Source organism: Mesoplodon densirostris, chromosome 17 (genome assembly GCF_025265405.1).
Source record: "Mesoplodon densirostris isolate mMesDen1 chromosome 17, mMesDen1 primary haplotype, whole genome shotgun sequence".
NCBI lineage: Eukaryota > Metazoa > Chordata > Mammalia > Artiodactyla > Ziphiidae > Mesoplodon > Mesoplodon densirostris.
The window spans coordinates 3,893,601-3,921,456 of record NC_082677.1 but is presented as its reverse complement, the minus strand read 5'-3'; the positions used below and the strand labels follow the sequence as shown (position 1 = coordinate 3,921,456).

Here is a 27,856-nt window from a genome sequence, read left to right as displayed (position 1 = left end):
CTGAAGTTTGAAAAGGTTAAATTTAAATGAGTTTTTAGGAGCTGTTCTGTGGGAAGAGAATGATAACTGAGGTCATTTGCTTACTAGAATATAAAACCCTTGTGTGCCCTTATCATTTTTGATGAAATGCGTGTCTAGCTTGCTGAGTGAATGAATAAATGAGTGAGAATTAGAGGTAAAGTTTTGCCCTCCTTCCTTGGCATATTTGTAAATATTTTATGGGTAGACAGGGTCTGCTATTCTGAAATTTTTTAGGAATATAAAATTTGCTTCTGTAGCTTGTCTCTGAAAAAACAAGTATCAATGATGTACCCTAATCTGCATCGGACACATCACATGAGAAAGAAACAAACTTTTGTTAAGTCACTTAGCTTTTGTTTGTTGCTGTTGTTTCCACAGCATGACCTTGACTCTCCCAACTGATAACCTTCTCGTTTTTATGTCTCCTTGTATTTTTCAAGTAGTTTGATCTTCAGAGGCTACTCTGTGTTCCAGTCTTTGGGTACATGCCTTCATACAGTTTCAGAAATAGTAGCCCTCCACTTCTTCCTCTCACGTATGTAGATAATGTAAATTAATATAGCAGGCCAGCATTAGACAACAGGTAGTGGTGGGGAAAATGGCAAACTCCATGTAAACTGGTCAACTAATATTGTGTATTTCTTTGGGGATGTTAAAGCAGTGAGTGTGTTTTTTTGGTTTTACTTTTTATTTTGCTTTTTGGTTTTGGTGGGGGTAGGTAGGAACTTTCTTATATCTGTAAAAAGCTTACTTAATGAATTGGGAAATTTACCAGTAACTGCCATTTGAATGTGGCTGTATGTAGATTATTGCTGACTCCTTTGTAAAGCCTTTTAGAACAGGATGAAGTAAAATGAACCAAAACAGAACACTAAAACATGGTCGTTTGTCTTTTTTTTTTTTTTTTTCAGGTTATCTCCCCTCCAGAAGGCTGAGATAGTGGATATGGTTAAGAAACATGTAAAGGCCATCACCCTGGCCATCGGGGACCAAGCCAGCCATGTTGGAATGACCCAGACGGCCCACATGGGTGTGGGAATCCATGGGAACGAGGGCATGCAGGCCACCAACAACTCGGATTATGCCACTGTACAGGTCAGTGGTGTGGGTGGTCAGGTGGGCATGGAGAGGGTTGAAGACCTCGGATTCATCCCCCGAGCTTTACCCCACTCTCTAAGCTCCTTTCTCTAAGAAACTACCAGCACCTTGTTACCGAGCCCAGGCTCGTGCTGCTCGCCACATACAGGCCAGTAAATGGAGAGACAAGGTGTTGGGACAAGGAATTGCAACTTTATTTGAAAAGCCAGCAGACCAAGAAGATGCTGGACTTGTGTCCCAAAGGACCACCTTGCCTGGGTTAGAATTCAGGCTTCTCTTATACTGAAAGGGGAGGGAGTGAAGTCAAACACTTCTGGGTTCTAGTCAGCCTCTGGAGGGGCTGTGTTAATTTCTCCCTCCTGCAATCATTCACAGATGGACCTGCTCAGGATGTTTCCTGTGAGCTAAACAAAGGTGTTTTAGCCTAATGCTCATTACCTGGGGGGCAGGGGTCCCAGAAGATGTGCCATTATGTGTAATTTAAGCTTCTAGGCAACATCCCTTTAGTGATGAACTTGTAATAGAATACAAAGATTCCTTCCTATTACACCATTTGGGGTTCTCTTTAGTTTTGTCCGTATGCACGTTGCATAAGTAAAGTCTTCCCGTTACCAGCTCTGGAGTTGGCAAAACTGCTGCCACTGAGAATCTGTAGCTCCACCAATATAACCTCCAAATCCCCAGTCTCTCCAGTCTGTACTGTATGCTGTGCTTTGTGGTGTCTCTTGGTAAAGACTTAAAATATCCCTATTTCCCTTTTTTTTTTTTTTAAAGGAGACACTGCCTCTTGGCAGGCATTTTTAAAAATTGTGTTTTTAGAGGAGTTTTAGCTTCACAGCAAAATGGAGCAGAAAGTACAGATATTTCCCATATATCCCCGTGCCCCCCTACACAAAGCCTTCCCTGTTATCAGCATCCTCCACCAGAGCAGTACATGTGTTATAACTGATGAACCTACACTGACAGGTCATTATCACCCAAGGTCCATAGTTTACATTAGGATTTACTCTTGGTGCTGTACAGTCTGTGGGTCTGGACAAATGTACAGTGACACATATCCACCATTACAGTGTCACAGAGTAGTTTCACGGCCCTCAAAATCCTCGGCACTTCACACGTTCATGCCTCCCTTTGCCCTAAACCTTGGAAACCACTGATCTTTTTACTGTTTCCATAGTTTTGCCTTTTCCATAATGTCATATAGTTGGAATCACACAGAACGTAACCTTTTCAAATGGGCTCCTTTCACTTAGTTATATGCATTTAAAGTTCCTTCATATCTTTTAAGCCTTGATAGCTCATTTCTTTTCAGTGCTGAATAATATTCTATTGTCTGGATGTATCACAGTTTGTTTATCCATTCACCTGCTGAAGGACATCTTGGTTATTTACAAGTTTTGTCAGTTATGAATTAAGCTGCCATAAACATCAGTGTGCAGGGTTTTTTTTTTTTTGGCTGCATTGGGTCTTTGATGCTGCGTGCGGGGTTTCTCTAGTTGTGGCGAGCAGGGGCTGCTCTTCGTTGTGGTGCGCGGACTTCTCATTGCAGTGGCTTCTCTTGTTGCGGAGCACGGGCTTTAGGCACGCGGGCTTCAGTAGTTGTGGCATGTGGGCTCTAGAGCACAGACTCAGTAGTTGTGGCACATGGGCTCAGTTGCTCCACGGCAGGTGGGATATTCCTGGACCAGGGATCAAACCCGTGTCCCCTGCATAGGCAGGCAGATTCTTAACCACCGTGCCACCAGGGAAGTTCCAGTGCGCAGGTTTTTGTGTGGACAGAAGTTTTCAGTTCCTTCGGGTAAACATCAAGCAGTGCAATTGCTGGGTTGTATGGTATGTATAAAAGTATGTTTAGTTTTGTAAGAAACTGCCAAACTGTCTTCCACAGTGGCTGTCGCATTTTTTGGAAGGTGTTTAAGAAGAGTGCATGGTCCTATGATTTAAACCTCCTGCATGTTTATGCACCATCCTTTGCTGTTAACAAGAACACCTGCTGTTTCTACATTTTAATATTTTTACTTTTGAAGAATATTTTAATGAACAATTAAGATATTTTGGAACAATGTTTTAATATTGGCTTTTAATAGATGTAATTTTTTTATCACATTTGAGCAATGAGCAATAACACTCTCATTCTTGCTGGATTCAGGAGCCACATGTAATTCTTGAGCAGCTCCCTAGGAATCACCCTGGGGCTCTAGGTAGGCCATCCCTAGGGGGCTGTTCTTATGGTGGCTGTCCCTGAGAGGCTAGCTGATTTAGTAGTCTGTCCAAAGGTAAGTGGATGCCTAAAACTAGAGTGGTAACAGCATGGATTGTTAGGGCTCTGCCACATAGATGGAAAGCATACAGTCTCAATGTCTGAATCAGGTCAGTTCTAGAATCTTCTCCTTACTCATGGATTAAGTGTCCTGGTTTTATAGATGGGAAGACTGGGGCTCCCATGTACGAGGGGTCTGAGTTAAGGAAAGTGTCAGTGGATTACCGTCAAAGCACCTGTCTGTAAACACAGGAGTGTTTGCACCACACTCACCTGTTTCCTTCACTGCTCAGTGCCGTTGGGATGCATGCTTCCTGTGGGCTCAGCAATTACATGTGCCCTAAACACTGACCTAGTAAACACCTCAGCTGCACACAGCTGGCCGGAATTAGGTGTCCTGGGCCCCCGGGGAATATCTGTTCACCATTTTCTCTAGGGAAGGCAATTCCAGTGTTCTCTTCTTACACCAAATATTAAAAGGGTTTAGAATTGCAGCTGCAGCTGTGATCAGGCAGATGGTATAGGATTCCAGGCTTTCTTTTCTTCCTTCCACCCACCCTAAGTCGCCTCACCAAGCCAGTCACTAATGCGGGAGACTGATCTGACTCATGCTTTGACCCCTTTTTATTAAAATGCTATTTCAGGTTGATGGAAACACTTTGTGCTCCATCCGTTTTTCTTTTTGTTTGTTTTTCAGTCTCGATTTTACCTGAGAGCAGCTCTTGGACCGGAGCTGGGCAGAAGGGTGTCCTCCACGCTGGGGGCTGTTTCATACTCCTCCAGGGTGAGTCTTGTCCCCAGGGCCGTAGTGGCCATTCTCCCATTTCCGCCCCATCTGCCCCCCAACAGGTGGGCTGGAGCTGAGGGTCCAGCCGTCTTTCCTTTGCCGCCTCTTGCAATGCACGACCCTCCCTTCCTCAGAGAGGTTCAGTGTAACATTCTGCTCACAACCTAGATCTTTTTCCTCTCAGAAAAGAGGGGCTTCCCTGGTGGTGCAGTGGTTGGGAGTCCGCCTGCCGATGCAGGGGACACGGGTTCGTGCCCCGGTCCGGGAAGATCCCACATGCCGCAGGGCGGCTGGGCCTGTGAGCCATGGCCGCTGAGCCTGCGCGTCCGGAGCCTGTGCTCCGCAACAGGAGAGGCCAGAGCAGTGAGAGGCCCGCGTACCACCAAAAAAAAAAAAAAAAAAAAAAGAGCAGAGTATTTGTTTCTTCCTCTTAAACTTCTTAATATTTTAAAACCATCCCAGGAAATACAACTTTGACTTCAAATGTCTTTTTTCCCCCGCAAATAAATCAGTGCAAAGCTAACAATTGGGGCGATAGGAGTGTTGTCTATAATGACTGGTTTAATAGCAAGCTCTAGGTAAAAACAAACGGTGGCCGCCTTCTTGAATTCACTTATTTCAGTGTAGCTGTGCATTTTATGACTCAGCATCTCCCTCCCCATCCTGACTCTCATGTTCCAAACTCTTAAGCAGTCTTTTTTGAAAGGCTCTTTTTTCCCATATGTACCACCTTATGCCACTTTGAGGTCAGTATTTAATTTTTGTGGTCACAATTACTGAATGTCTCGTTTTGTGGAATAATTCTCCCGAATATTCATCCCCCAAAATGTTTATTGAGTGCTTCCCACATCTTAGGCATGAATCCTGGGTGTAAGCAGTGAGTGAGCAGTGAGCCCTGCTCACTTGTTTGAAGGTGCAAAGTGCTGTGGAAAAGGAACACATAGATGAGGTAAGGCAGCTGAGGTGTGCTGCAGAGATCACACGTTACCTCCTTTTTAATTTTACTTTTTCTCTTTATATATTCATTACAGGAAATGGGGGAAGCGATTCCCATAAGTCTTACGATTCCTATAAGACTTGATCAGACAGAAAAATCCGTGACAGAGATTCTTGTTTCCAGGTTCTTACTTCATTCAATAATTCTGACCCCCTTCTCACGACTAAGGTCCTAGATGTGGATCAGATTAAATTCAAAGCCTTGTAGGTGACAAGTGAAAATCCAAGCAGAATCTCCTGGGCAAAAAGGTGATGTTTATTCATTTATTTTAATGATAAAAGTTAATTTTATAAAGCTTTAAAAAAATTCCTTCACAGTGAACAGTCACGTCAGGTTGTCTGGGAACAGGTTTCATTCTGCTTCTGTCCTCCAGAGTGGGAACTGCTGAGGTGGGAAAACAACGTTTTGTGGAGTTGGTCAGTAAGTGGTAGGTTCCTTTGAACTCCATTGACCATTATTTCTGTCTTTTAGTTTAGCTACTTAGAGAAGCTGCTGTTGGTTCATGGAACTTGGAATTATTTTCGAGTGACCAAATGCATATTGTATCGTTTGTACAAGAATGTTGTGTTATATACATCATTGAGGTAAGAAAGGAGATAACACTTTCTTTACTTGAGGAGTTAGATCTTACCTTTGACATAGAACTTGATAGTTTAGTTTTTTTCGTATTTATCTCACTTAAAATACTGTTACATAATCCTGCTTTAAGCTTTTGCTCACATAAAATCGATTTAACATATTTTGCTTAATATTTTTTGTTATGATATCATGATAACTTGTTGACATAATCTGTGGTTAAAAAAAAATATCCTGTTTGGAACCGAAGTGCATCTCTGCCGGCTCCAGAGCCTCCTGGTGATTAAAGGCACCAGAAATCTCTGGGCTTCTGAGCTGTCTTCCTCCTGACATGGGAAATCTTGTCCCAAGGCTATTGTTGCCTTCCTGACATCCCATTAAGGGACAGGAAGGGCCTTGTTCTCACAGACGCACGCTCTTTCCTTTTGTGTCTCGGCTGCACTTAGCACTGGTGGTTGAAGCAAGTGCAAAAAAAAAACTTTTCACTAGCATTGTCTCCACATGAACAAAATAACATGAAAGAAACCCGTCCCCGCCCTCGTCCCCGTGTTGGGGGCAGCGGGGCTGTGGCTTCCACACTGCAGCCAGCCTTGCTGCCCCTGGCGGGCTGCCGTCCTCACAGCCACACTGGCACAGCGCCGGGCGGCAGGGCCCCTGTTTTCCTGAAAATGGACCCACGAAGAGATCCATAACTGCAGTTTTCATGGGCTCTGAAAGTTTGCCATGCCTTTATTGCTTCTGAAAAAGCATGTTTTCTCTAGTATGTAGTGTATAAGGGTTATGGGGTATGGGTAGTGAATCTTCCTTTTTTTATTGAAGTACTGTTGATTTGCAATATTATATTAGTTTCAGGTGTACGACATAGTGATTCAGTAGTTTTACAGATTATACTCCGTTTAAAGTTATTACAAAATGACTACTGTATTTCCTTGTGCTGTATAATATATCCTTGCTACTTTTAAAAAAAATTATTATTTATGTATTGTTTTTTTTAATTGAAGTATAGTTGATTTACAATACTATATTATTTTCATGTGTGCATGCTTAATTTTTTTTATACATGGTAGTTTGTGTCTTAATCCCACACCCCTATCTTGCCCCTCCCTCACTTCCCTCTCCTCATTGGTGACCACTAGTTAGTCCTCTCTGTCTATGCCTGTTTTGTTATATACATTCATTTGCTTTATTTTTTAGATTCCACATATAAGTGTTAACATATAGTATTTGTCTTTCTCTGTCTGGCTTATTTCACTTAGCATAATACTTTCTAGGTCCATACATGTTGTCTCAAATGGCATCATTTCATTCTTTTTTATGGCTGAGTAATATTCCATTGTATGTATATACCACATCTTCATTCCTTTGTAGATGGGCACAGTATTTACAATAGCCAAGGTATGGGAGTGAATCTTCTAACTACCGTTCTGACTTTAAAAATACCTGTGTAAGCTTTAAATTTGGTTGTGGAAATATGTTTTGAAACATTTTATTTTGAAGTAATTATAGATTCACAGGAAGTTACAAAAAATATTTACAGGAGATCTTGTGAACTCTTCACCCAGTTTCCCCCAAAGATAACACTGTATAATACAGGTGTTAATATGAAAACCAGGACATTGATACTGGTACAACTTACAGAGCTTATTCAGATTTCATCAGCTTTACATGCACATGTGTGTATGTGTGCATGTGTGTCGCTCTATGCACTTTTATCCCTGTGTAGACTCACATAATCACCAGAGTAATCAAGATACAGACCTGTTCCAGTAAAAGGTAGAAACCTGCCCCATCACCACAGGATCTGCCTTGTGTTACTCCTTTATATCCACACCCACCCCTAAGCCCTGGCAGTGGCTAATCTGTTCTCTTTTCCTACAGCTGGGTTCTTGCAAGAATGTTATAAAAGTGCAATCATGTAGTACGTAACTTTTTGAGACTGGATTTTTTTTCACTCAGTATAATTCCCTTCAGATCCATCCAAGTTGTCACACGAACCATCATTTTTCCTTTTTATTGCTGTGTAGTCCTCCACCTGTTGAAGGACACGTAGGTTGGTTTCAGTTTGGAGCCATCATGAATAAAGTCCTGTTAACATGTGTATAGGCTTATGTGTAAACATGAGTTTTCACTTATTCAGGTAAGTGTCCAAGAGTACATTTGCTGAGTCATATGGTAAGTGTATGTTTAGTCTTAAAAGACACTGCCAAACTGTTTTCCAGAGTGACTTTACCATTTTAAATTGTCACTGGAAAAGTATCTGTTCTCCTGTTTTTCTAGATCTTTGCCAGCGTTCGGTGTTACTACTATTGGTTATTTTAGCCATTCTGATAGGTGTGTAGTAAGATCTCACTGCGGTTTTTTTTGTTTTGTTTTGTTTTTTGTGGTACGCGGGCCTCTCACTGTTGTGGCCTCTCCCGTTGCGGAGCACAGGCTCCGGATGCGCAGGCTCAGCGGCCATGGCTCACAGGCCCAGCTGCTCTGTGGCATGTGGGATCCTCCCGGAGCGGGGCACGAACCCGCGTCCCCTACATCGGCAGACGGACTCTCAACCACTGCGCCACCAGGGAAGCCCTCACTGCGGTTTTAAATTACATTTTGCTAGCGGCTAATGATGTTGAGCACCTTTTCATGTGCTTATTTGCTCTTTGCATATCTTCTTCAGTGAAATGTCTCTTCATATCTTTTGTCATTTCTAACTGGATTGTTAGGTTTTTTCACTGTTAACTTTTGAGAGTTCTCCACATATTCTAGATATTACTCCTGTGTCGGAAATGAAGTTTGCAAATATTTTCTCCCAGCATGTTGTGTTTTCATGGTATAATGTTAGCTGTAGGTTTTTTATAGATGCCCTTCATCAAGGTGAGGAAGTTCCCCTCTTTTCCTAGACTGCTGAGAGTTTTTTTGTTTTGTTCTGTTTTTTTAACATCTTTATTAGAGTATAATTGCTTTACAATTGTGTGTTCATTTCTGCTTTATAACAAAGTGAATCAGTTATACATATGTTCCCATATCTCTTCCCTCTTGCATCTCCCTCCCTCCCACCCTCCCTATCCCACCCCTCTAGGTGGACACAAAGCACGGAGCTGATCTCCCTGTGCTATGTGGCTGCTTCCCACTAGCTAGCTATTTTACGTTTGGTAGTGTGTTTATGTCAATGTTACCTCTCACTTCGCCCCAGCTTACCCTTCCCCCTCCCTGTATCCTCAAGTCCATTCTCTAGTAGGTCTGTGTCTTTATTCCCGTCTTGCCCCTAGGTTCTTCTGACCTTTTTTTAAAATTTTTTTTAGATTCCATGTATATGTGTTAGCATACGGTATTTGTTTTTCTCTTTCTGACTTACTTCGCTCTGTATGACAGACTCTAGGTCCATCTACCTCACTGCAAATAACTCAGTTTCGTTGCTTTTTATGGCTGGGTAATATTCCATTGTGTATATGTGCCACATCTTTTTTATCCATTCATCTGTCGATGGACACTTAGGTTGCTTCCATGTTGCCTATTGTAAATAGAGCTGCAGTGAACATTGTGGTACATGACTCTTTTTGAATTATGGTTTTCTCAGGGTATATGTCCAGTAGTGGGATTGCTGGGTCATATGGTAGTTCTAATTTTTAGTTTTTTAAGGAACCTCCATACTGTTCTCCATAGTTGCTGTATCAATTTACATTCCCAGCAACAGTGCAAGAGGATTCCCTTTTCTCCACACCCTCTCCAGCATTTATTGTTTGTAGATTTTTTTGATGATGGCCATTCTGACCAGTGTGAGATGATATCTCATTGTAGTTTTGACTTGCATTTCTCTAATGATTAATGATGTTGAGCATTCTTTCATATGTTTGTTGGCAGTCTGTATATCTTCTTTGGAGAAATGTCTATTTAGGTCTTCTGCCCATTTTTGGATGGGTTGTTTGTTTTTTTGTTATTGAGCTGCATGAGCTGCTTGTAAATTTTGGAGATTAATCCTTTGTCAGTTGCTTCATTTGCAAATATTTTCTCCCATTCTGAGGGTTGTCTTTTGGTCTTGTTTATGGTTTCCTTTGCTGTGCAAAAGCTTTTGAGTTTCATTAGGTCTCATTTGTTTATTTTTGATTTTATTTCCATTTCTCTAGGAGGTGGGTCAAAAAGGATCTTGCTGTGGTTTATGTCATAGAGTATTCTGCCTATGTTTTCCTCTAAGAGTTTGATAGTTTCTGGCCTTACATTTAGGTCTTTAATCCATTTTGAGCTTATTTTTGTGTATGGTGTTAGGGAGTGATCTAATCTCATTCTTTTACATGTCCCTGTCCAGTTTTCCCAGCAACACTTATTGAAGAGGCTGTCCTTTCTCCACTGTATATTCCTGCCTCCTTTATCAAAGATAACAGAAGCCTAAACTCTTCACATGTGTTTTCAATCATAGCAGATCATTCTAGAGTAACCACATGACATTTGTACCCAATGTATGTTGATAATATAATCAAAATCTCTTTAAATCTGCCTGTACAATGTTTTCATATTTTTAAAATTAATTTATTAATTTATTTATTTTTGGCTGCGTTGGGTCTTCATTGCTGCGTGCAGGCTTCTCATTGCAGCGGCTTCTCTTGTTGCAGAGCACGGGCTCTGGGCACGCGGGCTCAGTAGTTGTGACTCGCGGGCTCTAGAGCACAAGCTTAGTAGTTGTGGTGCACGGGCTTAGTTGCTCCGCGGCATGTGGGATCTTCCCGCACCAGGGCTTGAACCCGAGTCTCCTGCATTGGCAGGCAGATTCTTAACCACTGCGCTGCCAGGGAAGTCCCTGTTTTCATATTTTTAAGCCAAGTAAAAACTGCTGAACTCTACCTAAACCCGTTCCATTTAATACATATAATTTAGAGTTGTCTACCTTTGTGTCTATGTGGGTATGTGTGTATGTTTATAGTATAATTCCATGTCCTTTTAAGCCTCTTGGTAGAAAATTTGTACTTGTGGAAATATCACACTGTGTTTGTACTAAATGATGAATTTTTATATCAAGCCTACAGTAAATACTATTTTCCATTTTAGTGGAATTTTCTAACAATAAATAATCCCATACCATTACTTGAGTTATTCTGAATTCAAAAACTAGATGGAGGGACTTCCCTGGTGGCAATTACTGGCAATGCCAGAGATAGACTCTGTCTACTTATTTGATAACTAAATTTGAATGAGTTGTCATACTACTTCTAGAGGTTATACATTATTTCTGCTACTGCTCCTGCATGACTAACTGCTATCAGAATTACCCTCCTACCAGAAAAAAACTAGAATACCAGAAAAATACCAGTTTTCAAGCATTAGACACCAGGCTGCTCATTGCTGTGATCTCTGAGAGCAGGCCTGTTTCTAGGCCACAGTGAAGAAAGATGGGCCCAGAAGAAAGCCCACCTGTCTTACTGAATTGAAGATACAGACTGAATTCAGTGGGCCAAGAGGACTAGAATTTGCCAGATAGAGTATCAGAGACAGACAAATTGTACTGAGACATGGAGAGAGAGAAAAAGAGGTGCAGACACAGAGAAATACAGAGACAGAGTGTTTCTGGAAATCTGTGGAGAGCCCCCTTGAGCCTTTGGCTGATGATTTATCTGTATGTGCATGAGGAAAGTCTGCCCAAAGCTAAGGAAAAAACCACCAGAAAGCAGTAAGCTAGACTCCTGGAGCTCATTCAGGGCTGGGAACAGTTTGTATTCCTATCAGCCAGTTTGGGAAGACTTACTATGCAGGATATTGGGGAACTTCCTTACATAAGTCACACTTTTAAAAATAAGGATGAATTAGTCCCATAATAAACACTATTCTGGACCCATCATAACGAAACTTAAAAGCACACCTCAAAAGTATTAAGCTGATTTGCAAGTCACTTACCTGCATGTTAGAACACAAACAATTTTTTTTTAGTTTTTAATTTTTAAAAATTGAATAAAGTTTCTTTAAATTCTATAGTGCTTTACAATTTTCAAAAGTTTCACACACATGATTTCACATAATCCAATAATAACCCCTTTTTTCCCTATTCCCATATTGCCCCTACCCACTTCCCTCTCCCCACTGGTAAGTACTAGTTTGTTCTCTATATCTGTGAGTCTGCTGTTTTTTTCTTCTATTCACTAGTTTGTTGTATTTTTCAGATTTCACATATAAGGGATATCATACAGTATCTGTCTTTTTCTGTCTGACTTATTTCACTTAGCATAATGCCCTCCAAGTCCATCCATGTTGCTGCAAATGGCAAAGTTTCATTATTTTTTATGGCTGAGTAGTATTCCATTGTGTGTGTGTGTGTGTGTGTGTGTGTGTGTGTAATCAAATATATGTATGCGTATATTGGGTTGGCCAAAAAGTTCATTCGGTTTTAAGTAAAAAGATACATTTTTCATTTTCACCAAGAACCTTATTGAATAACGTATTCATTAACCAAATGAACTTTTTGGCCAACCCAATATATATATATACCACATCTCCTTTATTCATTCATCTGTTGATGGACACTTAGGTTGCTTCCATGCCTTGGCAATTGTTAGTAATAATGCTATGAACATTGGGGTACATGTATTTTTTCAAATTACTGTTTTTGGTTTTTTTCAGATATATACCCAGGTGTGGAATTACTGGGTCATAGGGCAGTTCTATTTTTAGTTGTCGGAGGAACCTCCACACTGTTTTCCACAGTGGCTGCACCAACTTTCATTCCCACCAACACTGTACGAGCATTCCCTTTTCTCTGCATCCTCGCCAATGTTTGTTATTTGTGTTCTTTTTAATGACAGCCATTCTGACAGGTGTGAGATGATATCTTTTTTTTATCATCATCCAGAGATAACCTCTTTTTAAAAATAATTTATTTATTTTATTTATTTATTTTGGCTGTGTTGGGTCTTCATTGCAGTGCCCAGGCTTCTCATTGCAGTAGCTTCTCTTGTTGTGGGGCATGGGCTCTAGGCACATGGGCTTCAGTAGTTGTAGCATGCGGACTCGGAATAAGTGTATGGGTTTATTTCTGGGCTCTCTATTCTGTTCCATTGATCTATGTATCTATTTTTGTGCCAGTACCATACTGTTTTGATTACTGTAACTTTGTAGTATAGTCTGAAGCCAGGGAGCGTGAATCCTCCAGCTCTGATCTTTCTCAAGATTGTTTTGGGAATTCGGGGTCTTTTGTGTTTCCATACACCTCTTAAAATTATTTGTTCTAGTTCTGTGAAAAATATCATTGGTATTTTGACAGAGATTGCATTGAATCTGTAGATAGGCAAACAATTTTTAAAGAACAAAATTAAGCATTCGGTAACACAAAATTCACCATGTTTTGCATCCACTAAAGGATATAAGGCATACGAAGAAATAGGTAAATAAGATCCATAGAAGGTCAAAAATAAATCAGTAAGAGCAGGTCCAGAAATTATAAGATGATGGAATTAGTAGATAAGGACCTTATGAGCATGTTCAAGGATATAAAGGAAAACATGAATATAATGAGGAGAAAAATGGAGATATAGAAAAGAAACAAATAGAACTTTATGCTTAAAAATTCAATATCCAAAATGAACATTTTTCTGGATGGGATTAAGAGTAGATTAGAAAGTTCAGGGAAAAAATTACTAAATATGAAGACATAGCAATAGAGAAGCCCAGAGAGAAAAATCGGAAAAATTTAACAGAGCCTCACTTTGCTCCGGTACAATATTAAGCATTCTAATTTTCATAAACTTAGAGTTTCCAAAGAAAGAAGGTGAAAAAATAATATTTGAAGAAATAATGGTTGAAAGTGTCAAATTTGATGAAAACTGTAAACTCACAAATCTAAGAATCTCAACAATCTCTTCTCAAGAAGAGTAACCTAAAAAATGACACAGAAATGTTCTTCATAACCAAATTGCTGAATATCAGTGATCAAGAGAATAATCTTTAAATCAGCCAGATAAAAAACAAGAATTACATACAGGAGATAAATCTAAGAATAAAAGCAGATTTCTCATTGGAAACCATGCAGCATAGAGGACAATGGAGTATCTTTAAAGATCTGAAAGAAAAGAAATCCATTAACCCAAAATTCTATACCCAGCAAAAATGTCTTTTGAAAATTAAGGTGAAATAAAAACTAATTCAAACCAAGAGAACAGAAAATTCATCATCAGAAGACCTGTAATACCTGTAATGTTAGAGGAAGCTCTTCAGGCAAAAGAAGAAGTATACCAGAAAGAGATCTGGGTCTGTCCAAAGCAATTTAAAGCAAAAGAAGTGTTAATTATGTGGGCATTCATAAGAGACCCTCCCACCCCATTTTCGATCATGTTAACAGACATTTGGCTATTTAAAGCAAAATGTATTGTAGGGCTTGTAACTACAGCACAATATAGATTGATAACTCTAGGTATCTATCTATAGTTACAGGTAGGTAACTATAGCACAATGAATGGGAGGGAGGAACTGGAGTATATTATTATTTGAACTTTATGATACATTGCATATGTTTAAAGTAAATTTTTAAAGAACAACTAAGAAAAACAAAAACAGAAAAGGTATAACTAGTAAGCCAATAGTGGAGATAAAAGAAAATCTTAAAAAATATTCAGTTAATCCAAAAGAAGTCAAGAAATGAGGTAAAGAGGAAGAATAAATGCAACAAATAGAAAAAAATAGGAAGATGGTAGATTTAAATCCAGACATATTTATAATTACATTGACTACAAGTGTTCTAAATACTCCAGTTAAAAGGCAGAGACTGTCAGATTAAAAAATCAAGACACAACTATATGATTTCCACAATAAAACCTACTTTAAAGACACCAATAGGTCAAAAGGAAAAAGATGAAAAAGGTTTACCATGTAGATTCTAATCAAAAGAAAACTGGAGTGGCTATATTAATTACACAAATAACAGCCTTTAGAAAAAGAAATATGGCTAATAGTGAAGATGGACATTTCTTAATTTTAAAGGGGTTAATTTATCAATAACACATTAGATTCCTAAATATGTAAAGTGTCTAATAACATAGCTTATTAGAACTTATTAGAAATGGAGCAGAATTTCATACAATTAAATGACACATTAAGTAAATTGACAATGACAGTCAAAGTTTTAAATACTCCTTTCTGTAGTTGATAGAAACTATAGATGAAAATTCAGAAAGGGTATAGAAGATTTGAACACTTTTATAACAAACTGGCCCTAACTGACATTTATAGAAAACTACCCAACAACAGCAGAATACGCCTTCTTCTCAAATGAATATGGGACATTCACCAAAATAGACCACATACTGGGCAATAAAACAAGTCTTAATAAATTCAGAAGGATGAAAATCATATGGAATATGTTCTCTGATCCCAGGAATTTAAACTAGAAACCAATAACAGCAATAGATCAGAGAAAACCACACATATTTTAAAATTAAGGAACATGCTTCTAAATACGCTGTTGAATCAAAGGATTGGATCAATTAGAAAAATTAAGTCATGATTTGGTAGATCTGTTCCAATCTATGTGTCTCAATAATGACTTCTTTGTAAGTAACTTTTTTTTTTTTTGGTGGTACGCGGGCCTCTCACTGTTGTGGCCTCTCCCGTGGCGGAGCACAGGCTCCGGACGCGCAGGCTCAGCGACCATGGCTCACGGGCTCATGGGCCCAGCCGCTCTGCAGCATGTGGGATCTTCCCAGACCGGGGCACGAACACGTGTCCCCTGCACTGGCAGGCGGACTCTCAACCACTGCGCCACCAGGGAAGCCCTGTAAGTAACTTTTGTGTTTAAATAGTTTATGACTTACCAGAAGTTTGCAAAATTAGTTTTGTGTACCCTTCACCCAGCTTTCCCCACAGTGATACCTTAATAATTGCAGTACATTATCAAAGCCAGGAAAATGACATTGCTAACTCAGATACAGACTGAAAGCTCTTTTTAGTAGAGTCTTGTTTTCCTATGTAGATTTTCACTTCACTGCCACCTATTACTCTGGGAATCTTTGAACAGTGTTGCAGTCAGGAGAGCCTGCTTAGGTATCCACAACTCTACACAATTTCTCAGACAGGCGATATTTTCAATATAAAGGTAAGCAGAAGATTATTGCAGGTCTTTCATCTCAACTTCCCTCCAGAAGGTACTTTTGTCTCTTCCCTTTCTGCTGCTTTAGGAAAAATAATAAAAAAAACACAAGGAATGCAGCCCTGTGCCATGTTTTTATGTACTCTACCCAACGTTCCATGAATTCTGAGGTTTTCCAATTTGGTAGTAGCTTTGTTTTTGAACCAGTTTCTTACATTCTTTCCTAAAATCTGCTTCACTCCAGGAAATTTGAGTCACAGGCCAAATATGTTTTTTCCACATTCTTTTCTTCTCTAGTCCTTTATCTGTTAGTCTTTGTGGCAAGCATGAATAAAAAAAAAAAGCTGGTATATTTAGAATTGAATGAACAAAGACTTGTTATTGTTCTATCATTTCCTAACTGATGTGCACCCTTGTTTGATTGATCCCATAGATTTTATATTGAGATTTCCTTTAAGAAAGTTGTTCAGGCATACCTTGTTTTATTGCACTTTGTAGATAGTATGTTTCTTACAAATTGAAGGTTTGTGTCAAGCCTGCATTGTCAGATGATGGTTAGCATTTTAATTAATGTGTGTACATTGTTTTTTTTAGACATAATGCTATTGTACACTTAATAGACTACAGTATAGTGTAAACTTAACTTTTATATGTACTGGGAAACTAAAAAATTCATGTGACTCACTTTATTGCAATATTTGCTTTATTGTGGTGGTCTGGAACCAAACCTGCAGTATCTCTGAGGTATGCCTGTATATGGGGTATTAAAAATTATTTCAACCAGAACCAGGGTGTAAATGTAAAGGTACAGAGTGTATCATGTAAAATATGGTATTAAATTATATTTAAACTACTATAATTTAAAGACTGAAAGTATTTTTATTATTTCTTTAAAAAAATTCCTTCTGGTTCTCTTCTGCTGGATAATTTAAGTTTTTATATGTTTTTATAATAAATATACTATCTTTGAGATCTACACATTTATATTTAATAGATTTGTTTTTCAAATAATATCATACTGTAATTTCACAGTCACTTCTTTTAAGAGGAGAATAAAGAAATAGAAATTTTCAGTCTCCAGGAAGACATTTTAGCTTTGCAACTGTGTTTCACCCAGCAAATATACTTTATAATGTCACATATTTTTAGATTTAGACCAGGGTACTATCTTGACTTTCTTGCTTTGTCTTCTTTTAGGTGCTTTGGATTCAATGTATAAATGCTTTGGTCCATTCCTTCATTCTCTTCTGATTGCCCACAAAAATGCTGGAACATGGTAATAGCTTAATTGTTTCAAATATTCAGCAAAGAACATGTTATTCGCAATGTGGGGGGTGTGTGTCAGTGTTTCTGTGTGTGTCTCTACAGAAAGAACTGAAGAACGAAAATAGGATTAAAAATATATTTAGATATGTATTCACCTAAATCTAATAGTATAATCTAAATAACAGAGTGTAGTTTGAACATTTAACAGATGGCCTTTAGAGACCATTCTCTTTGCCTCTGACATGTATAAATTGTGAATTAGTGCTTTTATTGTTAATTTTTAATAAATATTTGAGATACTATGTGCTTTGTGATAGAAAGCACAACAGTTCTAATGGGTCATAGATTCTGTTAGTTTGAAATTTATGTCTACTTTATGTATTGTTTTCATTTCTCAAACTGCATGCTTCAACTTAAACTGTAATACAAGTCCAACAACAGTGGTTAAGAGTCTGCCTGCCAATGCAGGGGACATGGGTTTGATCCCTGGTCCGGGAAGATCCCACATGCCGCGGAGCAACTAAGCCTGTGTGCCACAACTACTGAGCCCGCATGCTCTAGAGCCCTCATACTGCAACTACTGAGCCCACATGCTGAAACTACTGAAGCCTGTGCACCCTAGAGTCCCTGCTCCACAACAAGAGAAGCCACCACAATGAGAAGCCCGCACACTGCAACGAAGAGTAGCCCCTGCTTGCCACAACTAGAGAAAGCCTGCACGCAGCTACGAAGACCCAGCACAACCAAAAATAAATAAATAAATAATAATAATTTAAAAAAAAGAGAGTCCCACTAAAATCAAGGCAGCTGTGTGCTTGCTCAAGGCTGCACTTTCCAAGGAGCAACACTGAGGTTTCATACTATGGGGGAAATAGATTTCACTAAAAAAGCCTAGCCAAATCATGAAACAAATAAACGTGCTTCAACAATAAGTACAAGCCTTAAAGGAGGAGGAGAGGAAACAGTATTCAGAGCAGCTATAATATATTATATAAAATGTCTAGTTTTTAACTACAGAAAAAAAAGAAAAATGAAACATGCAAAGAAACAGAACTGTGTGACCCATACACAGGAGAAAAAAGCAGGCAACAGAAACTGCCTGTGAGAGGGCCCAGATGTCAGATTTAACAAAGAGTTTGAAGTAGCTGTTAAAAATATGTCCAAAGAACTAAAAGAAACCATGCTTGAAGGTATGAAGGCAATTGCACATCAAATAGAGATTATCAATAAAGAGATAGGAATTATAATAAAGAACCAAATGAAAATCCTGGAGTTAAAAAGTACCAAAGTGAAAAATGTGTTAGGCTCAACAGTAGATTTGAACTGGAAGAAAAAAGGGTAGCAAACTTGAAGTTAGATCAATAGAGAATACATAATTTGAAGACCAGAGAAAAAAATAGAGTGAAGAAAATTTAACAGAGCCTCAGAGAATGTGAGAAGCCTTTAAACACACCAACATAAGCACAATGAGAGTACCAGAACTAGAGGAGAAAAACAGTGAAGTAGAAAAAAAATCAAGAAAATAATAGCTGAAAAGTGTCAAATTAGCTAAAAAACATTAATCCACACATCCAAGAAACCCAATTAACTCCAAGTGAGATAAATACTAAGAGATTCACACCCAGACACACTGAAGCAAAAATGTTGAAAGCCAAAAATGATGGAAAAATATTGAAAGGAAAGAAAAATGACTCATCCATACAAAGGAACTCCAATGAGAATAACAGATGATTTCTTTTTGGAAAAGATGGAGGCCAGAATATAGTGGGGTGACACAAAGCCGAAAGAAAAAAAAAGAAAACACCTATCAGCCAAGAATCTTAGCTCAGCAAAATAATCTTTCAAAAATGAAGGCAAAATAAAGATATTACCAGATAAACAGAAAAATGAGAGAATTTGATGCTAGAATACACACCTTTATAAGAGATACTAAAGGAAGTTCTTCAGGTTAAAAGCAAGTAAACCCAGACGAAAATTTGAGTCCACCAAAACCACAAAGAGCACTGGTAGAGGAAATGATGTATTTATACATGACAGTGTAAATGCATACTTTGTCTTCTGTCTTTTCATAACTGATTTTAAAAGCAACTTAATAAAACAATATAGATGCAAAATCTTCAACAAAATATCAATATGCCAAATTTAGCAATACATAAAAGGATTATAAACAATAACCAAGTGGGATTTATCCCAAGAATGCAAGGTTGGCTTAACATCCTAAAATAGACTGATGTAATACATCATAGCAATAGAGTAAAGGACAGAAATGACATGACCATCTCAGTAGATTCAGTAAAAGAATTTGACAAAATCCAATACTCCTTTGTGATAAAAATTCTCAACAAACTAGGAATAAAATGGAGCTTCCTCAACCTGATCAAGGACATCTACAAAAAACCCATAGTTAACATTATGCTTAGTGGTGAAAGACTGAATGCTCTCCCCCTAAAATCAAGAACAAGACAAAGATATTATTTCTAACATTTCTATTCATCATTGTGCTGGAAATTCTAGCTAGTACAACTGGGCAAGAAAATACAATAATTGTCATACAGGTTAGAAAGGAAGAAGTAAAATGATCTCTCTTTGCATATGACATTTTATAAATAAATATATATATATATATATATATATATATATATATATATATATATATATACTAGTGAATCTACTAAAAACCATTAGAACTAATAAATAAATTAAGTAAAGTGTCAGGATACAAGATCAGTATACACAAAAATCTATTTTATTTCTATAAAATAAAAATAAGAAAACTGAAGGTGAGATTAAGAAAACAACTCAACTTACAATTGCATCAAAATGAATAAAATGCGTATGACTAAATTTAACAAAAGAAGTGTAAAATTCATACTTTGAAAATTACAATTCATTGTTGAAAGAAATTAAAGAAGGATTAAGTGAATGTAAAGACATCCCATGTTTATGAATTAGAAGACAATATTGTTAAACTGGCAATACTGCTCAAATCAGTTTAAAGGTCCAATGCAATTCTTCTCTAAGTCCCAGCTGACTTCTTTGCAGAGATGTACAAGCTGATTCTAAAATTGATATGGAAATGCAAGGGACCCAGAATAGCCAAAACCTTGTCAAAGAAGAACAAGTTGGAAGACTCACACTTCTTGATTTGAAAACTTACTGCATAGCTACAGTAACTAAGACAGTGGTACTGGCATAAAGATAGAAATACATAGCTAAATGAATAAAATTGAGAAAGAAGCCTTCAAATTTATGATCAATTGATATTTACAAGGGTGCCAATGCCATTAACTGGGAGGCAGGGAAGAACAGTCTTTTCAACAAATGCTTCTGAGACAACTGGATATCCATTTGCAAAAGAGTGAATTTGGGCTCCTACCTCGCATCAAACTCACAGATGAAGTCAAAATGGATCACAGAACTAAATGTAAGAGCAAATAAACCTCTTAGAAGAAAGTACTGCATTAACATTTTATGACCTGGGTTAGGCAAAGACTTCTTGGATACAACACCAAAAATAGAAGCAACACAATAATAAATAACTAAATTTTACTTCATAAAACTTTTGTGCATCAAAAGATACCATCAAGAAAGTGAAAATATTGGGCCTCCCTGGTGGCGCAGTGGTTAAGAGTCCGCCTGCCGATGCAGGGGATACGGGTTCGTGCCCCGGTCTGGGAGGATCCCATATGCCGCGGAGCGGCTGGGCCCGTGAGCCATGGCCGCTGGGCCTGCGCATCCGGAGCCTGTGCTCCGCAACGGGAGAGGCCACAACAGTGAGAGGCCCACATACCGCAAAAAGAAAAAAAAAAAAAAAAAGAAAGTGAAAATATTGAATACAACCCACAGAATGGAGCAAAACATTTGCAAGTTATGTATAACAAAGGATTTGTATCCAGAGTATATAGAGAACATTTATACCTCAACAAAAAAAGACTATGACCCAATTTTTTAAAATGTGCAAAGGATTTTAATAGACATTTCTCCAAAAAGATATACAAATAACTAATAAACATATGCTCAACATCATTAATATTTAAACAAAAGCAAATTAAAACCACAACGAGATACTACTTCACACCCATTAAGATGGCTAAAATCAAAATGACAGATATCAACAAGCATTGACAAGGAAGTGGGGAAATTGGAACCCTCATTCACTGACGACAGGAATGTAACATGGTGCAGCTGCTTTGGGAAACAGTCTGGCATTTCCTTTAATGGTTAAGTATAGAGTTACCATATGATCCAGGAATCCCACTCCTAGGTATATGTCCAAGGGAAATGAAAATCCATGTCCACACAAAAACTTGTAAACCAGTGTTCATAGCAGCATTATTCATAGTAGCCCAAGTGCTCATTAATCAATGAATGGGTAAATAAAATGTGCTACATCCATATAATGGAATAGTGTTTGTTAATAGAAAGAAATAAAGTACTGATTGTGCTACAACAGTGACACATCTTGAAAACATTATACTAAGTATGAGAATCCAGTCACAAGGAGCACATATTGTGTGAGTCCATTTATATAAAATGTCCAGAACAGACAAATATATAGGAATAGAAAGTAGATTAGTGGTACCTAGGGCTGGGAGAATGAAGGGATTGGGAGGGGACACCTAAGGGGTCCAGGGTTTCTTTTTGAGGGTAGTGAAAGTGTTCTAAAATTGATTATGGTGATAGTTAACACAACTCTGTCAAAATACTAAAAGCCATTGAATTGTACATTTTAAATGTGTGGATTGTATGATATGTAAAGTATATCTCAATAAAGCTGTTTTTGAAAGTTAATGAAATATAAATGGCAAAAAATATAAGAAAGATACACAACATCTCAGTAATCAGGCAATGAGAAGACATCTAATGCCACTATACTGGCAAAGTTAATATACCTGATAATACCTGTGGAGTGACCAGGTGTCCCATCCACTGCATACAGTTTTATGTCAGTTTTGTAGAAGTTATAATAAGCATATATATTGTTTTGGGATACATACCTATTTGCCAAAATTATAAAATAAAGCATGAGAATGATTAACACACACATTTTTAAAAAAAGGTAATGAAGACAACTTTGTAATATACCCAGTAGTCCAGAGAAAAGAAGGCTCAATATACAGTAAGTAGAATATATTTGGGAATCATAGATTATCTTCAAAATATATAAAGGAATATAAACGGTTGTGGTGAGAATGGGTCCAAATCCAGAACCAGAAGTACCACAATTTTATTGAATTTTATTATTTTGCAGAAGTTATCATTAAATGACAAGCGTTCAGTCAGCTAATTCTTTATAAAAATATTCATTTTTATTCTTTTTTCCTTAAGATTCAAAAATTTTAGTCTTCTTTTAAAAATATTCATTTTTTATTTTTCCTTAAGATTAAAAAATTTCTTTAAAAAATATTTAAAATATTTCAGTCTTCCTTCAACACACACCCAGAAAACACCCTCAGATTCTCTATAAGGAATAAACAATTATTGATTATTTGTGCTTCCTGGGTGGGAAGGAGGACTAATTGATAAAATGCTCTTTGCAAATTTCCTTAAAAGTTTATAGGACTGAATTCTTTATCCACATCACCTGGTGTGCTGTTTTGGCACTAATAATACATGTTTAAATTTAATTTAAAGATGCTTTGTACATAATAGGCAAGCAAACAACATAAACACAAAATATCACTCATCACCATGAAGTTATATGACGTGAGGACCTGGAAACTTTCCAGGCTCCTACTTTGTAAATCCAGCCTGAATGCCAACCCTAACTGACCAGGTGTACATAGTCTACGTGGTGGCCTCTCCTGTGTTTCAACTTGCATCACATGAAACCTATTACTGTAAGACCCTGAAAATAAGAGAGTTGCATAGGATCATCATCTCCATATCATTTTCTACTAGTGTTTCCAAACTTGTCTGTACACTAGAATCACCAAGAGATTTTTTAAATTCCAAAGCCTGGGTCACACCCCAAACCAGCTGAACCACAATCACTGTGGTTAAGTTACAGGCATCAGTAAGTAGTTTATGAAGTTCTTCTGAAGATTCCAGTGTGCAAGCAAGTTTGGGAATTGGCTCTAGTACAAGTGCTAAAGAAAAGGAGAAACAGGCAAAGAATGATGATTTTCAGTATTTAAAAAATGTATGTATTTAAAAAAAGATTTTGGGCTTCCCTGGTGGCGCAGTGGTTGGGAGTCCGCCTGACAATGCAGGGGACGCGGGTTCGTGCCCCAGTCTGGGAAGATCCCACATGCCGCGGAGCGGCTGGGCCCGTGAGCCATGGCCGCTGAGCCTGCGCATCTGGAGCCTGTGCTCCGCAGTGGGAGAGGCCACAACAGTGAGAGGCCTGCGTACAGCAAAAAAAAAAAACAAATAAAAAAAGATTTTAACATGCCTTATGTTCTATAGTATTAATTATATTTCTGGTGATTGACAGCTAGTGAAAATATTCTATTCTAAAAGTCCATTTAAAAATTATTTGGAATTTGGGATGCCTTTCTCCCTCTTAATTATAATTGTGTCACTGACCCACTCAGAGACCATTGCTGTTTAGCCTCTTCGGGCTCTCAGAGAATGAGGTGGTCAGGTGCAAACTGCAGCTGAGTATCTCCAGTAGCTGTGCTAGTAAAGGCTCTCAGGGCAGGAAGGTAGGAAGGTGGGATGGGGGATGGGGGATGGGGCATAGGGGAGAGTCAAGATCTGGGCAGGAGATTCCTCTCAGAAAGGTCTTGGAAAGATTTTGGTGCCAAAGAAGCCAAATCATGGGGAGGCCATTTACAATTTGGATATATGTAAATCAGGGACTGTAAATTTAAATGTATAATATAATTAACTGTTTCTTATCAAATAATCTTAAATTAGAAGTTTAATATGAATAAGTTCAGCCCAAAAGTTTTATGGTATACCACTTATTGTTTATGACCTCACTAAGATATTATATACTATCTCTTTGTGATTTTATTTTGCATTTTTCTGATGACTAATGACACAGACTCTCTCTTTGTGTGGTTGTTTGCCATATGTATACCTTCTTTGAGGAAGTTTATTTTCAAACACTTGGTATTTTTTAATTGAATTGTTCTTATGGAATTGCAAGAGTTCTTTCTGGATAAAAGTCCTTTGTCATGTGTGAACTGTAAATTTTTTCCCCCTAATTTGTGGCTTCACTATAACTTTCTTAATATTATTTAAGTTGGAAGTTTTAAATTTTAAGTCCAACTTACCAAAAATTTTTATGATCTGTGGGGACTTCCCTGGAAGTCCAGTGGTTAAGACTGCGTGCTTGCCCTGCAGGGGCACAGGTTAAACCCCTGGTCAGGGAACTAAGATCCCGCATGCCACACAGTGCAGCCAACAAAAAAGATTGTTTTTATGATCGGTACTTTTCTTTTTCTCCTAAGAAATCTTTGCTTATCCAAGGTTACAAAGACTTAATGCTATTTTCTTTTAAAAGTTCTCTTTTTAAGTTTTATGTTTAGTTTTCTGATCTACTTTGAGTTCATTTTTGTTTATGGTGCGTTGTACAAGTTAACATTCATTTTTTGCGTATGGATGTCCAGTTCCAATATTTTTTGTTGAAAAGATTATGCTTTTCCCATAGAATTACCTTGGCAACTTTGTAAAAAAAAAAAAATCCATTGAAGTTATATGTATGGGTTTATATCTGGAATCTCTATTCTGTCTCATTGATCTCATCTATAGACCATATTGTTTTGATTACTGTACTTCATTTTTAAATCTTTCACCATGTAGTATAACCTCTCTGAAAAAGTTTTGGCTATTCTAGTTCCTTTGAATTTTAATATAAAATTTTAAATCAGCTGTTCAAATTCTAATAAAAATGCTGGGATTTGGGTTGGGGTTGTATTTAATTGTAGATTAATTTGAAGAGCATTGGAGAATTGACATTTTAGCATTATCCAGTCTTCCAGTCCATGAATATAATATATTTCTCCAATTATTTAGGTTTCCTTAATTTCTCTCAAGAATGTTTTGTAGTTTCTGATATACAGTCTTTTTACATCTCTTGCCAAATTTATCTGTCAATATTGAAGTTTTGAATGGTATTTTAAAATTCAGTAATGGTATTTCTTTAAAAATTTTTAAATTTATTTTTTGGCCATGCCGTGTGGCACGTGGGATCTTAGTTCCCCGACCAGGGATTGAACGCGCACCCCCTGCAGTGTAAGCACTCAGTCTTAACCACTGGACTGCCAGGGAAGTCCCAATGATGGTATTTTAAATTCTCCTTTTCCAATTTTTCATCGTTACCATTTAAAATTTTTTTTTATTTATTTGGCCTTGCCGCGTGATGTGCGTGCTCTTGAATCTAACCCACGTGCGCTGCAGTGGAAGCAGGGAGTCTTAACCACTGGACCGCCAGGGAAGTTACTGTTACTGTTTTGAAGTACAATTTTTATAATTACCTTATAACTTGTGACTTGCTAAATTCACTAATCATTCTCGTAGCTATTTTGTTCTTTATTAGGATTTTCTCTATATACAACCATGTTGTCTGTGGATAGAGAGGTATGCTTCTTCCTCATTTATTTTTATTGCATTAATGCACAGGCTGGGCCATCCAGTACAGTTTTATTTATTTATTATTATTATTTATTTTATTTATTTATTTTGTGGCTGTGTTGGGTCTTGGTTGCTGTGTGCGGGCTTTCTCTAGTCGCAGCGAGCAGGGGCTACTCTTCATTGCGATGGCTTCTTTTGTTGCAGAGCACAGGCTCTAGGTGCGTGGGCTTCAGTAGTTGTGGTACACAGGCTCAGTCGTTGTGGCTTGCGGGCTGTAGAGCGCAGGCTCAGTAGTTGTGGTGCACGGGCTTTGTTGCTCCGCAGCATGTGGGATCTTCCCGGACCAGGGATTGAACCTGTGTCCCCTGCATTGGCAGGAGGATTCTTAACCACTGCGCCACCAGGGAAGCCCCTTGGAGTCATTCTTAATTCCTCCTTTCCATTGCATTGGCTCTGCCATCTCATTATATTCAGTCTGGTCACTTCCCACTCACCCACACCACTGCTGGCACGTGGTCTGAACCACTGTCGTATGTCTACACTGCTTCAAAAACCTCTTAAGGAGTTTCCTGCTTCTATCCTTGCCCCTCAGACAGCAACCAAAGTGATGCATTAAAATTATGTCAGCACAAGCACATCAGTTTTCTGCCCCAAACCCTGCAATGGCCATCCATCACATTCAACGTAAAAGCCTGCCAGTGGCCCAGAAGACTGACTTGATCTGGATGCCGTACTTTCCTGGTGTCATCTCCTACTCTTCTCCCTCCTCCCTCATCCCACTCCAGCCTTTGTGCTCTCCTCACACTGTACCAGGAGTACTCTTGCCCCAGGGCCTTTGCACTGGCTGGCAGCTCTGCCTAGAAAGCGAATCCCTCATACATCTGTGGGCGCCCCCCTTCACTTCCTTCAAGCCTTTGCCCAAATGTCACCTTCTCAATGAAGCCTACTCTGACCACCCTCTTGCTACACAACCCTCACCCCTGATTCCAGTTTACTTTTTTATTTGTTCATGACACACTCTTGGGTGCTATATGATTAACTTTTTATTGCATTCTTATTTATTATCTGTCTTCATGGCTAGACTGTAAACTCCACGAGAACAGAATTTTTTGTTTCACTGATTCATTCCAAGAATGCTATATCTAAAAACAGGAATATTGTGGGCCTCCCTGGTGGCGCAGTGGTTGAGAGTCCGCCTGCCGATGCAGGGGACACGGGTTCGTGCCCCGATCCCGGAGGATCCCACATGCCGCGGAGCGGCTGGGCCCGTGAGCCATGGCCGCGGAGCCTGTGTGTCCGGAGCCTGTGCTCCGCAACGGGAGAGGCCACAGCAGTGAGAGGCCCGCGTACAGCAAAAAAAAAATAAAATAAAAAAATAAAAAAAAATAAAAACAGGAATATTTCCAGCATTATGGATTCTCTACCAAGTTTAATATTGTCTGTTGTCCCCTAACATGTTTTCAGCTTCATAAACTACCTTTCTGGGTTCTAGTTGTAAGGTTCAGTTTCAAGACTCAGACCTTTCTAGGGCCTCTCCTCTTGAATGGTGGTGGGAAAATGAAACGAGGGACCCTGGGCCACTGTTTCAGCTGCTCAGACAAGCCCCATATAAACAGGCATGAGCCACCCGGCCCCTCAGCCAGGCTGCATCCTCCAGGACACGTTTCTCATGTAGGGCCTGGCACCACATCAGAATCCCTGGGAGGACTTCAAAAAGCACACACCAATGTCCAGCCACCCACAGATCAATTGTGGCCCCAGAAAGAAGGATGTAGAAAAGGCTTCTTAAGTGGTTCTAATGCAGCCAGGTTTGCAAATTGCTCCATCACCAAGCCCTCTCCAGACTACCTGCCTCGGTCACTGGCCTGGCTGACGTGGCCACTGTATCCCAGTCCGGTGGGAGTTTTGATTTCTGTCACCAGAATGTTCACTTGTACGTATTAGTCCTCTAACAGAGCCCCCTGTGCTTTGCTCTTTTAGGTGGGCACGCATTTTCTCAAGTAGACCATGCTGTGATTTCTCAGGAAGAACAAGTCCGTTCTTACGACACTACCAAAAGCAAACCCCGGAGGACTTTTACTTCTGCTTTTTCCACGTCCACCACTGAGTAAGATCTGGGTCCTTGTGTCCCGCATTTTATGTCCTTCCCTGAGATGGCTACAGTGAGCCAGTACTCCTCAACACCCCTTCCTGTGACTGGCCAGTTTGTTATTTATGTATCGATTGAGTCACGATCCTTGGGTTTAAATAATGGAGGAAACCTATTGGCTTTTTCTTAATTTA

General features: G+C 38.7%; 1 protein-coding gene across 1 annotated transcript; it reads left to right on the top strand.

The window, feature by feature from the left end:
* The first annotated feature begins 541 nt into the window (after nucleotides 1–541).
* Nucleotides 542–27,856, top strand: LOC132477632 (uncharacterized). The gene is made up of 5 exons (XM_060080079.1): nucleotides 542–556; nucleotides 933–1,116; nucleotides 4,077–4,163; nucleotides 5,198–5,747; nucleotides 27,554–27,856. Exons 2-4 carry the CDS (start codon nucleotides 967–969, stop codon nucleotides 5,336–5,338), a joined length of 378 nt encoding a protein of 125 aa, XP_059936062.1. The 5' UTR covers nucleotides 542–556; nucleotides 933–966; the 3' UTR covers nucleotides 5,339–5,747; nucleotides 27,554–27,856.

Bases quoted from the DNA above. Each gene is read 5' to 3' on its own strand.
- LOC132477632 (XM_060080079.1), top strand. From the start codon at position 967: ATGGTTAAGAAACATGTAAAGGCCATCACCCTGGCCATCGGGGACCAA. The intron at 1,117-4,076 runs GTCAGTGGTGTG...TTTGTTTTTCAG, and splicing joins CGGATTATGCCACTGTACAG to TCTCGATTTTACCTGAGAGC. The intron at 4,164-5,197 runs GTGAGTCTTGTC...TATTCATTACAG, and splicing joins CTGTTTCATACTCCTCCAGG to GAAATGGGGGAAGCGATTCC.